The following is a 12,871-nucleotide window of genomic DNA, read 5'->3' as shown; positions in this document are numbered from 1 at the left end:
CGTAAATGTTTAGAAATGAAGGTACTCATTCCAAAATGAGGTAGCATCAGAGATTAAGGGAATTCAGAGCATATGTTTTAATCTAAAACCATATCAATAAAATGTATCAATGAAGGCAGGCTTCATATGCAAAGAAATTCTCATGGTGTCTCATCTCCTGAGTTCATGCTGTGAGAAAACACCTGGCTTAAAGTGGGTCAAGTCCCAAAGTGAATGGTCCGATTACAGGGAGTGGGTGTGGTGGGATGTTTGTCTTTCTCTTACTGCATTTTGTACTTTGATCCATCAGCAGCTCCTATTGTGTGTTGGTGAAGGCATAAAAGTTCTGAATAGGAATCTCATCATTCTGTCTTTGTGAAACTCTAATCCAGATCTGTAAACATCTATGATGTCATTACATCTATGATATTATCCTTGAAAGACGGCACATTTTTTTCTGTAGTTTCAAATCACAGTTGCACAGGTTTTTTTCCTGCTGTTAATCATATATGGAATGATATTTACATTTATTATGAGAAACATGATTATTATTATCTGCCTCTATACAAGACTCATTCAGGATGCTAAACATCTGTATTCATGCTGTTTTGTCTTTGACATTTTCTCACCCACAAATCTGTCATTTCCATACCGACCAAATTACTGTTGATTTTTACCCTAGTTTGATTTACGGCTGCCAACATTCTGCTGCATTTATCACTCAGCTGGCTTTCACTTCTACAGTGCAGTAGAAGATAAGAGTGACAATATAATTCACCCTTTGTCAAGACAATATCAATTTGTCTGTCATCAGAGGAATATAAGGTATTTATTGCCAAAAACAGACATTCCTGTAGATTTATTTTATCCAGTGAATTACATTGGTTTCTCAGCTGAAGTAATCATGTTATTATTATTATTACTACAGTATATATTTACTATATAAAACTACGAAATACTGTGATATGAGTATTTGATCTTTGTATTTGATCCATAAATCTTGCTCCTCATCTTCTGCAATTCCAGGGTCAGACTTTCACTTTTTTTTCAGCATGCACATGATCGTTGCGTTTTTGTCACTGTATATATATCTTATATACATCTTATCATATCTATCTTAAAGATAGATAGTCAGTTAAAAAAAAACTAAGATACAAGATATAGTATTTTGGGTTGATGATGTCTGCATGTATCTCAGTTGAACAAGTCCTCTAACCCAGTAGTTCCCAATCTTTTCCTAAAGAAACCTTTGTTTTAGCATTGAGTACAATATGCTGACGACCTCCCTAATGGCCTGGTGGCTAGGATCCAGCACTCTCACTGCTGTGGCCCACGTTCAGTTCCCTGTCAGGGAACATCTAGCCACATGGGTTTCACGCCAGTGACTTCTGTGCTGGTCCTAAGCCCAGATAAATAGAGAGGATTGCGTCAGGAAGGGCATCCGGCATAAAAACATGCCACATTTTGAACCATGCGAATTGTCAGTGTGGAAACAGATGATTCGCTGTGGCGACCCCTAATGGGACAAGCCGAAAGTGGAGGAGGAGGACAGTATGCTGACGACCCCACCCCCTCAACCACACACATAATTGCAAATAGAATATTTCTCTTCAAATGTTTTTTATTGATATTTCACTATTTAACGTAAAACATTGTACAATGAACCCCATCAGTGAACATAATCTATTAAGTTTGTGTATGCCTAGTAATTTTTTGGTTACAGTTTGAATAGATTATTTCCTTTGTATACTGCAATATATCAAATGATTATCCTTGGCTTCTATTAGTTGTTATAGAATTCTATATCTGTATCATATAGATTTTTTTTTCACTATCATACATACTGTACTTAAAAGGTGTCCGTGCAGCCTGAGAGAGCTCTGAGCCTGTGATGCTTGAGTAGTGGGATGTCAGGTGTGTCTTTGGTGACAGCCAAACTTGTTGTGTTGCATGCTTTTGATTAGGTGGTAACCAGAATGCTGAAAGCATGGTTGCAATAATAAATGGCTGTGAAATGCTCTGGGGATTTAAAAATAATCACACATGAAGTGAACACCAGTCTCCTGTGAGAAATACCTGTGTTTTCTGATCATCCATTTAATCCTAACATGGACTTTCGAGCTCTATACAAAAATACAAGTAAAACTAACCAACTAACTTGCTTATTTGCTCCTGTTATAATTACTACAGTCACCAGAGGCCGCATGACTATAATATGCTACTGTTGGTTGTAATAAGCTGCCAGCACAAACAAAATTTGGACTTTTTATTTATGTATTTCTTACAGGAGGACAAACTCCTCAGCTTCTAGTGCTAACCTGGGCATGTTGATTTGCCTAAATATTTTAACTACTGGATAATGGAGAAACATTTTTGTCTGGGCGGGCGAAAATGATTTAAATTCAGAGTAGAATGTAAGTAACATTTGACTTTTCACAACATTTCACTGTTGTCTCATCAGCACTGTTGTGACAAAAATGACAGATTTGAGCTGAAATTCCACATCATTAAAAACTAAAACTTAAAAATGTATATTTTATAATTCATTATTCAGTCACATAATGTTTTCATACAGCATCCATGAGAAAAAAAAATGCTCTGGTTCCAGCATCTCTGTTTTGAATGTTGGAAATATTTTCAGTTTTCCTTAGTGTTCTGTCCTAGTAAACCAAATAGCGAATTGGCCAGCCAAATCAAGCAGTTTTAATTAGGTGTTTTATTTTCTGACATTATACCAAACAATTACTTGATTTATTGAAGAAATAATGATGAATAATCAGTACAGAAATAACTGTTAATTGCAGTTGTAATTTGTAACAATTGGTTCTATTAAGAATGGGAAGTAATTGCCTATTGACATTTAAGCATAATTTAACCTACTCCTCAAAAGATAACAGAAAGAAAGAAGGAAATAAAGAAAGAAAAATAAAAAGAGAGGGTGACAATGAGAAGGAAACCACAAGTGAGTGGGCAAGGTGATGATGGAGCATGCATATGGGTAGGAGTAGACTTGTTTGGCAGTGTAATTCTGTGCTTTATCAGTGAAGTGTAAGGAACCACACTGCAGACAGCATAATCTGACAGCTGTCTCATATGAATGGGTCCTTAGCAGGTTGAATGCACACCCAGAAGAATGCACAGATGTATAGCAGGGGTACTGAAAAAGACAACTATAACTGGAATACGAATATGCATGTAAACACAGTCACTGTTAAAAAGAATACTTATTGTACTGTTCTTGTATCAAGACAATCTGTGTAGGCTTGTTTAGGGTGAAGTCTGAGTTTTCAACTACTGTTTTTATGCACAACAATACAGTATTTAACAGTTGTTCGACCTCCCAAAGAGCAGTTCATTGTGATTTGTAGTTGTGATTGCTCTCACTGTGGCCTGGTGGCAACTTAGACAGTGACTCTCCAGGAGACAAAACTGATGTTTTTCCCAGATCAACCTGCAAGGCTGACTTGTGGGGCAAATATAGCATTTAAATGTCTCAGTGGAAAATGTCACCAAGTGCACATTCTTCTCCACATACAGACCGCCTGGTTCCGTATTTGGTCTGGTGATAATCAGCATGAACAATAGATGTGTAATGGATGTGTGCAGGGAGCAGATTCAGGTGGAGGTCAACCTCCGGCCCTGCACTATATAAATGATTCAATGTGGAAATGGGGGAGTGATGTCATTTGAGCACTGCAGAATCCACAGTGGGGACAGAAATAGTTGAATCTGAGTAATACAGACTGAATCACAATCTCCCATCTAGTCCTTTGTCAACACACATGAGCCCAGCCACAAGAGATGGGAGTGAATAATGTAGACAGCACAGGGCAGATATCCTCAGCCCAGTCTATTTCCGCACACCTCGTCCATGAAATATTGAGATGGTGTCCACAAGTGAGGTAGTGTGAGGTTTCAGAATGCAGCTGCAGAATTGGATGCTACTAAAGAAAACACAGCTAACGCAATAGAATGTGAGCCTGCAGTTTGGAGCGCAGCGTAAACACTTCACCTCTGAAAGATGTCAGGGTACGCTAATGAGTTTCCAGTCACTCACATGGGAATGATTTTGTATCTGTTGGTTACAACAGTTTATTTAAACAAGAGGCTGACACTGAGCAGGAATATGTCCTCGACTCTGGAGGTATTTATTTGCATGAGGAAAGTGCCAGCAGATCTACTTCTGTGATTTATCCATTATTTCCATCCAATTATTTGTCCCATTATACTCTAGCAACACTTGACATGTTTTTCTCATACCTGTTTCAATTTCCATTCTATTTTGTCAAAGTTAGTATCAACATAAACTGGATATGAGATTGTCAGCACTTGCTTTTTTGTAGTTGGATGGAGACTTGAGAACACCTTCTCTAACTTCCCAATTTGTTTGTTTCTCACTCAAATGATTATTCAGTTATCAAAGTAGTTCATTAAAGTTAATAGGTGTAGTATGTTTATGCCACATTTCAATCCTGCCTTCCGGCAAGAGTGGTGTCAAACAGTCAACTTGCTCGAAGCACAGGTCTGCATGATTTGTAGTAAATGTTGCCTCCCTTACAACCCATGGATAACCATAACACTCGTCTCTGCATTGAGACATTTACATTGTCAGCAAAACATAATTCCAGTGTTATACAATTTGCAACATTGTCTTACTGTAAATGTCAACAAAATCCTTACATATTTAAATAAATGTGTTAATGAAGCATAAAATATCATTACTGTTTGTTCATCTTATGAACATCAAACATCCTACTTCTTCTTTATTGTTCTCAGCTGTGTACTGTGTATTTGATTACTTGGAACGAGGTAATATAACATTTATTATAGCCTAAGGATTGGAGATTGCTGCGTCATGGTTGCCTCTGCCATTCAGTCATGTTCATGGGAATGAGCCAGATGTGAGATCATGTTGACCTTTGACCACCAAAATCTAATCATTTCGTCCTTGTGTCCAAATGGATGCCACATTTGAAGAAATTCCCCCAAGGTGTTCCTGAGATATCAGATTCACAGGAATGGGGCAGACATATGGACTGTGTGCGCTTGTAAATCCACTGTTGTTTGACCTATAGCATAAAAGTCAGTATTATCATAATGTGTTTTTGCTAGCCTTTATTTCTATTGTGATTAATGGAAAAAAGCAGACTTCATAGCCTACTGGAACCAGATCTTCAGCTTTTCTGTTGGACTTGACATCTCAGCATCACACTGTTCTATTACAATTTAGATGTAACATTGGCAACCTGCAACCGAATCAGTGCAATTCATCCTCTAGAACCATAAGTCACAATTATATTGTTTCTTTGTTTTGTTTTGATATTTTTTTAAGCTTTTAGGTGGAAGCAGTGTAGACGTCAACAAATAAGACTGCTGTATACACCAAAGGAATTAATCACAAAATCTTCTCTATAACAATCACACCCCACTCTCTGTATGAGAACCCCCTGTCAACTCTTTTAAAAGGTTTTTAATCAAGAGGAATAGAACTTGTCAAACATTGTAGAACCTGTTAGTTGTGGGACTAATAAATATCTTATCTTATCTTATCTTAGTTTAGCTTATCATAGCTTAGCTTAGCTTATCTGACAGTAGAAGTCACAGTGCACCCAAGTGATAAAATTATAACTAACTGGAAGTCATCTGCGCATGACTGACAGGTTTGTACTGTGCGAACTGTATGTTTTTTAGATTGCTGAGAAAAAGACAGAAAAGATTGCCTTTACCTCCTCTGAGCAGCCATGCACCTGCATGACTGACACCTCTACACCTCTGTAACTGTCTCTCTGCAGTATCTTCAAATCACTTCTGCACCATGTGTTGCAACAACTGTAGTAAGAGTATGTAGAATCACTGTTTGTGCTGCATGAGATAGCATCTTCAGAGGCTGACATGAGAGATTGTAATAACAGATTTGTATTCAAAGCACACATTTAAGAAAAACTGATAAAAGTGTTTCAAGCTTTGTTGCAGTTATTTATATCCTTATGGGGAAAACACAATGAGCACTAGTGTTGAAGCCGTTGTACTGGTGCTGAGCCTTCCAGAAAGCAGGGAAATTAAACATTTCAGAAATAACTTTAACTTGTGCTATTCAAAATTATTAATACCAATCATGGACCAAATGACTCTGTGTAATTTAAAAAGAATAAAAAACCCACAAACCCCCAGAGACTATACCCCAACTCTTCATTTCCCCTCAGCTCTATGGAGCCTTTTAGCCTTTTATTGCTCATTGTTTTGGATTGGACATTCTGATCAAATGACCATGTTATTGGCAAGCACACATTTATATTTTTAAAAGACATTTAGTTTCGCACAGAATAATTTTGTTTGAGAAAACTAAAATCTATTCAATATGTGTATTTGCATCTTTGCTATGATCCATATAAATGTACATTAATACCTTCTGTGGCTCAGCGTTGTTTATTTCCCCTCTCACAAATTGCTGCTCTTTGCACTTGCCATGCCATGCATACTTGCTCACATTCTGTCTTGCTCTCTCGACATTTCAGCTCTATGTGTACTCCACTCTGCCTGTATGCTCACTCAACTCTGGCAGAATGTGCTTCAAAATCAGCCAGCTGGAGACTGGAAAAGGCCACGCTCTTAGGATGTCTGCTATGAACACTCCCTGAACCCCTTCCACAGCATCTCTGTTGGGTTAAGGTCTGGGCTCTGACTGGACCACTCCAAAAGGTGGATTATGTTTGTTTGAAGTCATTCTGTTGTAGATTTGCTTCAGTGTTGAGGGTCAGTGTCATGCTGCATCACCCTGCTCTGAGCTTCAGCTGGTGGTCAGCCACCCTAACATCATCCTAGAAGATAAACTTCGGAATTCATGATGGCAGGCCCAGATGCAGCTAAGCAGTCCCAAATCATGATGCTTCCTCCATTGTAGTTCACCTTTGGGATGATATTTTCATGTTGGTATGTAGGAAACAATTTTAATTTAACAAAACCAGGAAATTACTTTTTTAAAAATGTGATTGAAAAGTAAGCATCTCTATCACAACTGTTTCATTGTCTGCCCCTTGAACTAGCTGAAATACTGCAACCTCACGAGTAATTGTCTCTTTTGTTTCAAAACATTTCTTTGTCAGACAAACTGAGACAGACTTTAATTCCCACACATCCTCAAACATTCATTCAAGTTAATCAACAGAAACATACTTGTAGGTGTTTCAAATTTAGGACAAGGGTGTCTGAGTATTGTCTGTGAGCATAAATTGCAACATGCAAATTCTCAAGTGTTTTGCTACAAAAATACCTTCATACATTGTATCCAAAGAGCAGAGACTGTAATTTGCCTATGGTTAACAGAAAATAGCAGCAGCACTAGCACCTTATTTGTAATTTTGTTTCAGTACTCTTGATCCCAAAACCAATCCCCCATTTTTGCTTCACAGATATTGGGGTGGGGAATGCACACTAGATCTTTCAACTTCAGGAGAAAGCAGTTCATGAGAACCCTGTATAATGAGTTTCTTTTGGGAGGTTACTCTGAGAAAAAGTGTGAAATGAACAGCCAAAGTGGAAGCCAATTTCAACTTCCCTGAAAGAAAGCCTTTAATCCGAGATGAATCCTCTTGATCTACAGTAGCACAGGTAGACAGGCCAGGCTCCGGCACAAAGGGGAATCAACTAAATGCCTCTGCACTCTGATACAAGCTGTTCTCTGTAGAGCTTCGCAAAAGACATTGCAATGCTGCTCCAAAACAAGTTAGCATTTAACTCCGTCCCACCTCCTGCCTCCTCTGCACTTGTTACTACTCCAATACTGCTGCAGAGCGCCTGTGTTATTTTCTCATAGGTCAGAGAAAGTCTCCTAGAGAGCTCATGATGAGCTTCATTATTAAGCCAAGCATTTACATCTCCCCCAGCCCAGGCCGAAGCCAGGAGCCCTCTATTTATTTCGTTAAGATAAGACAGATCAGGCTGGAATAGTAATGCGGTGCCACATAGCTCGGAGGGGAAGAGAGCTGGCATTTGGGAAGCAACAGGGGAGGCGGATGGTCAATGCAGGCCCACTTTTTGTTCTCCTCGCATCATTTCTGATTAACCTCTGGAGTGCAGTGCACAGCTGAGCCGCAGATACCTCCCTCCAGCTCTACCTGCTGCTGTTGGGCTTGCCATGAGTATGAGCACACTGAGCCATGCTGAGTTCAAAGAATCTGCAGGTATCTCTGTATCTGTAAGTGTGTGTGTGTATTGAGCATACCTTACATTACATGTGTTGCTGAGTGGATGTGGGGAGAACCTGTCAGGGGGATTAGCCATGTGCTCTGAGGACCTGCTTCTGACATGCAGCTCAGTGGGTCCCACTGACATCCCTTGGTCCTTGAGGAGCATCTGGAAGAAACACTTAGTTCATGTAATTGTGTTGATGAGATGCTCAGTAATATAAAACCTTTGCTGCCCACGCCAGCTTTGCCACAGGCAGCTAAGAGTTGTCTGAAGGGGAAGAGATCACACCTAAACATGACTCAGCAGGCAGATTTTCTCTTTATAGCACTGAAGCACACCATTTGTACTGTCACCTTGACATCAAATGACCATTAGACCTAGGAGTGGGGTGATGAGACACTCAAGCACAGGGAAAAATGCATCAACTGACAAGGTCTTGAACAGTGCTCGACTCATAAGTCTTGATGATGGCTGTAGTGTCACTCATTACAGTGCTCTTGTGTCCTCAACCGTCACATTTCTCAGCATGTAATCATGAGCAAATGTCATGTGAATGAACTGTTTGCGCACATGTGTGTGTACTTAAGTTGATGAGAGGACCTAGCCGCCGTACAGGGCTGGGGGAGGTGACCTTCAGGGGCGGATTGGGTAATGAAATCACAGGGAGGAAGCCCTGATGTGAGGCCCTGCCTGGAAACCCCTACGTCAAGGCTGACACTGATGACCGCATCCTAACTGAAACAAATGTGCCAATTAGGCAGTTCAGTTCTCACATCCTCAGCCACACAGTTACCAGGCTAATTTGTATTTGTCCCTTCATCTTTTATTTTCTCCCACCACCTCCCCCACTCAACTCTCTCTCTCTTTCTCTCTCTCTCTCTCTCCCTGTCTTTGTTTTTCTCTCTTTTCCCTTCTGCTTGGTGAATCGTTTTATCATTACCCATGGGCCGTTAGCAGCAGACAGACAGCTAATGTGCAGCGTGGCCCCAAACACTGCGAGGGCCGGCTTATGCCACACGTTAATTGCCTTTTTAAAGTTGCAAATTTCCCAAGATAAAATTGAAATAAATACATAAAGTGTTGTGTGGGGAGTACCACCACTTGTGTCACCCATTCAGTGACAGATGACTTTAATCATGAGAAATTAGACTCTCTCCCTGAGTCCTCTGCCTCTCTATGTTCTTATCTATCAGAGATGCTAAGCACCTTTACCTCTAATGAAACCTGTGCTAAAGGCCATCTTTTAATTGTAGAGAAGCGTCTGGGAGCCTTTGAAGATTCACTTCCAAGTGCTCTTCAAGGCAAATGGGGGGAAAATAGAGGCTTAATCGTACTGTACTCCGCTAAAAAGAAAAATTCACCCTCCTGCTAAGTGTGGTACAAGTGACTCAAATAGTTGTGTGAAAATACACTGAATACGAGAAATGATCACTGTGTTATGATGTTCATTATCATATTTATTCGTGTCAATATATTTCTGCAATCTGTCATCCCTCAGGTCTGTGTGTCATTTCTATTTACCCTGTGTTTGCATGCCCACAGGCACTTCCCATTTGCATCCAGCCTGAGTATTGTTTATTATAAAGGGTGCCTGTGCGCTTCCTATAAATCCATCAGTTTGGCCCACTCTGCCACACTATGAATGTAATTTGCAAATGCAGCGATGCAGCTCCATTACCAGGGTAGGAGCAGCAGAGCATCACTAAGTTTGTAATTCATAATTAGTTTTCCTCTCTGTTGCTGGTAATTTGTTATAGTGCTTCCCTTGACTGCTTTAGTGTCTGTGGTTGTGCTTCCTAGCTGTGGTCACACAGCAGGGTGAGACTTGAAGGGTACAGCTGGTCAGCATTGATGTGGGTCACTGTACAGTTTGAAGGGTAACATGAGCTCTACATCTCTCTGATCTCTCTCCAAAAACTACAGTATGTGTCTTTTGTGTGTGTTTGTAGTCATTTTTGGACATTCTCTTTGAAGGCATTCATGGTTTTGCAAATGCTCGAAGCAGACTGTAGAGTGAAGAATGTGGAAAGGAGCGCTTGAGAGCCTTACTTTAACCTCTAGAGTCCCTGCGTCCTCATATGAGGACCGCACAGCTTGGGTTTCCAAAGCTCAGGACTCTAGAGGTTAACACCTTCCCACACCTGGCCATTCAACGCACGAGAAGGGTGCGATTATCAATTATCAGTTTCAGGAAGTTATAAAAGTGACCAGACACAGGCCTGCCACAGTGAATATGTGGGTGGTGGGGGTTTCAGCTGTTAGACAGTCTAAGAAGAACTCTGTTTGAAACATACCGAGGCCCTAAAATACTTTCAGATTATCAGTTGTCTTCACCATCTTCACTGTTTCCAGCATAAACACAATGACAGCAAATACTATTAAGGCTGGCAAATTAAGACATAGCTGATGATGGCAAAACATTTTACCATTGTGGCTCACTTATGTGACCATAGCAGGAAAATTCATTATAAATTAATACCTGGGTTATCTGAATTATACACCCCTTTACCAGCAGTCAATAAACATATCAAATGAAGAAAAACGGTCTAGGAGCAACATCAGCTTCAGAATTGTATCATCTAGGCTTTAGAACAATGTTAGTGATATTGGTTAACAGAATGCATCTGTGTCTTGCACAGTCATCCAACACTTTTCAGTTAAAAATCAGCCATTGCAAGCTCAATAATGCAGTTCCTAAAGTACTGAACAGTCATACAGGTGTATTGTATATTTTTATTTAATTAGGCCCATTGGTTAATTGAATTTTACATATGACTTTTTGTGTTATATTCATTGTTACACAGACCAAACTGTAAATATAAAAAAAATCTTTTGAAAAATTAATCTTTGTACTTTAGGTCTTTGGGATGTAAGGCTACAGTTTAAGCTAAAAGTGAAATACATGCAGATTATTTCCCCTTTCTTGGAGAGTGAGTGGGTGTGATTTGAGTGGAGCGGGGTGCAATCTGAGATGAGCGCTGAGCGATAATGAGTGGAGCGACCTGGTTTGGCTTTAAGGTGGGGAGCAGAGCGGGTGAACAGCTCAGTGAGAAAAGACATATCACATTTACACACAGTGCCAGAGCACTGTGTGTAAATGTGGTATGTCTTTTCCTTATAGCCTAAAGTTGAGACTACTTACTGGATAACTACTTATATGATTAATACTGTAGCAAACAGAAGTGCACTGTTTTATTGCAAACATTTTTCATATGTTATACTTTTATTACCTCTTTTGTTCAGGTGGAATGGCTGAAAAATGAAGAGCTGCTGAGTTCCCTCACTGACGACAACATTGACACCCGAGCCGACCACAACCTCATCATCAATGAGGCGCGTCTGTCTGACTCAGGCAACTACACCTGTTTGGCCAGTAACACTGTGGCAAAGAGACGCAGTGCCACAGCCACTGTGATAGTCTATGGTACGCTGTCCTCCCAGCTGCTGACATTGTGTGTTATAACACATTAGAGTGTACTGACACAATGTTTACATGGCAGTTCAAATCAGTTTGTTTGGCTTCCTGCAACCCTATACAAGTGATTAACAGACTCATCTCCATGTTTCCTCTGAAGAGTGATTCCTCTTCATTTCGATGAATGTATTATTCAGAGACTCAATTTACTGCCTCTCATTCGAAATCAATGTGTACTTTATGAAAGGAAATAAGCCACTGTGTCTTAATCTCATTTAAAAGGAGTGTTGCTTATTAAGTATTTATTTGCCAGCGGCCTTCCAGCAACGCGAGTTCACCGGCTTTGACAGCACCGGTAACATTTAGTTTCCACACACGTAAGACAGAGAGATCATAGGGTAAACTGTTTCTGCTAAGTGGTCAGCACCAACCTGTTGACCGGTATGAGTCACTGTCACCTTTAAAAATGGCATTTCCATTTAATGGCTGTTTTCTTTGCTTTCTCTCAGTTCTACCCCTTTATCTTAATCCAAGAGCAAGGAACATTGAACAGGCAATTAGGAAAGAGGGAGCTGCATATCCACCACAATGAATGTGCTGTGCTCAGTCTGCTGTAGCCGTTATGCATTGTTGCCTTGCAGTGCCTCAGAGCCTGCATAATTATTAATAAACCCAGTTCTTGTTAGAGTATTTAACTATGCCAGACTTTGAGAAAGTAATTCATGTTGTGCTAAGTTTAACTCTTCTTCTTTTCTAACTTTGTTGAAATCTTCCCAGTGAACGGTGGCTGGTCCCTGTGGACGGAGTGGTCGCCCTGTAATGTGCCGTGTGGGCGGGGTGTCCAGAAGCGATCTCGAACCTGTACTAACCCTGCGCCTCTGAATGGTGGGGCTTTCTGCGAGGGCATGTCTGTACAGAAGATTACCTGCAATGCACTCTGCCCAAGTAAGTTTCACTTAAACACTGAATTTCTGCATAGAATAAGCACAACTTTATGGTTCAAGTTGTACTTTTCTCTAGACGTCAAAAGTTAATAATACTTGGCTACATATGACGTGTCAACTATTAAAATTCACTGTCAAAAATGTAAAAACAAAGTGGATGACAAAGTACTACTTACTTAGACTTCTATCTCATATCCTTTCATTTGTGGCTTCTGATAACATACTTCAATGCAAGGTTTTTTAAGACACTGAACTACTGCAGCATGTCACGCTCATTAACATCTTAGACAATTATCTATTGCCGATTTCCATGCTGACTTATAATCACTCAAATAAGCATGCATTC

At 40.0% G+C, this 12,871-nt stretch overlaps 1 protein-coding gene across 3 annotated transcripts in view; it reads left to right on the top strand.

Annotated features, from left to right (window-relative positions):
* unc5db (unc-5 netrin receptor Db) overlaps nt 1–12,871 on the top strand; it is a 263,236-nt gene that overhangs the window by 161,373 nt on the left and 88,992 nt on the right. For all 3 annotated transcript variants that reach the window (XM_020599199.1, XM_020599197.1, XM_020599196.1), the window contains exons 5-6: nt 11,410–11,590; nt 12,359–12,526. In XM_020599199.1, coding sequence (XP_020454855.1) covers nt 11,410–11,590; nt 12,359–12,526 — 349 coding nt within the window. The remainder of the gene's footprint in view (nt 1–11,409; nt 11,591–12,358; nt 12,527–12,871) is intronic.

Source organism: Monopterus albus, unplaced genomic scaffold (assembly GCF_001952655.1).
Source record: "Monopterus albus unplaced genomic scaffold, M_albus_1.0 scaffold40.1, whole genome shotgun sequence".
In the NCBI taxonomy this organism is placed as follows: Eukaryota; Metazoa; Chordata; class Actinopteri; order Synbranchiformes; family Synbranchidae; genus Monopterus; species Monopterus albus.
Note: the sequence above shows the minus strand (reverse complement) of the source record. Positions and strands in the feature narration are given on the sequence as shown.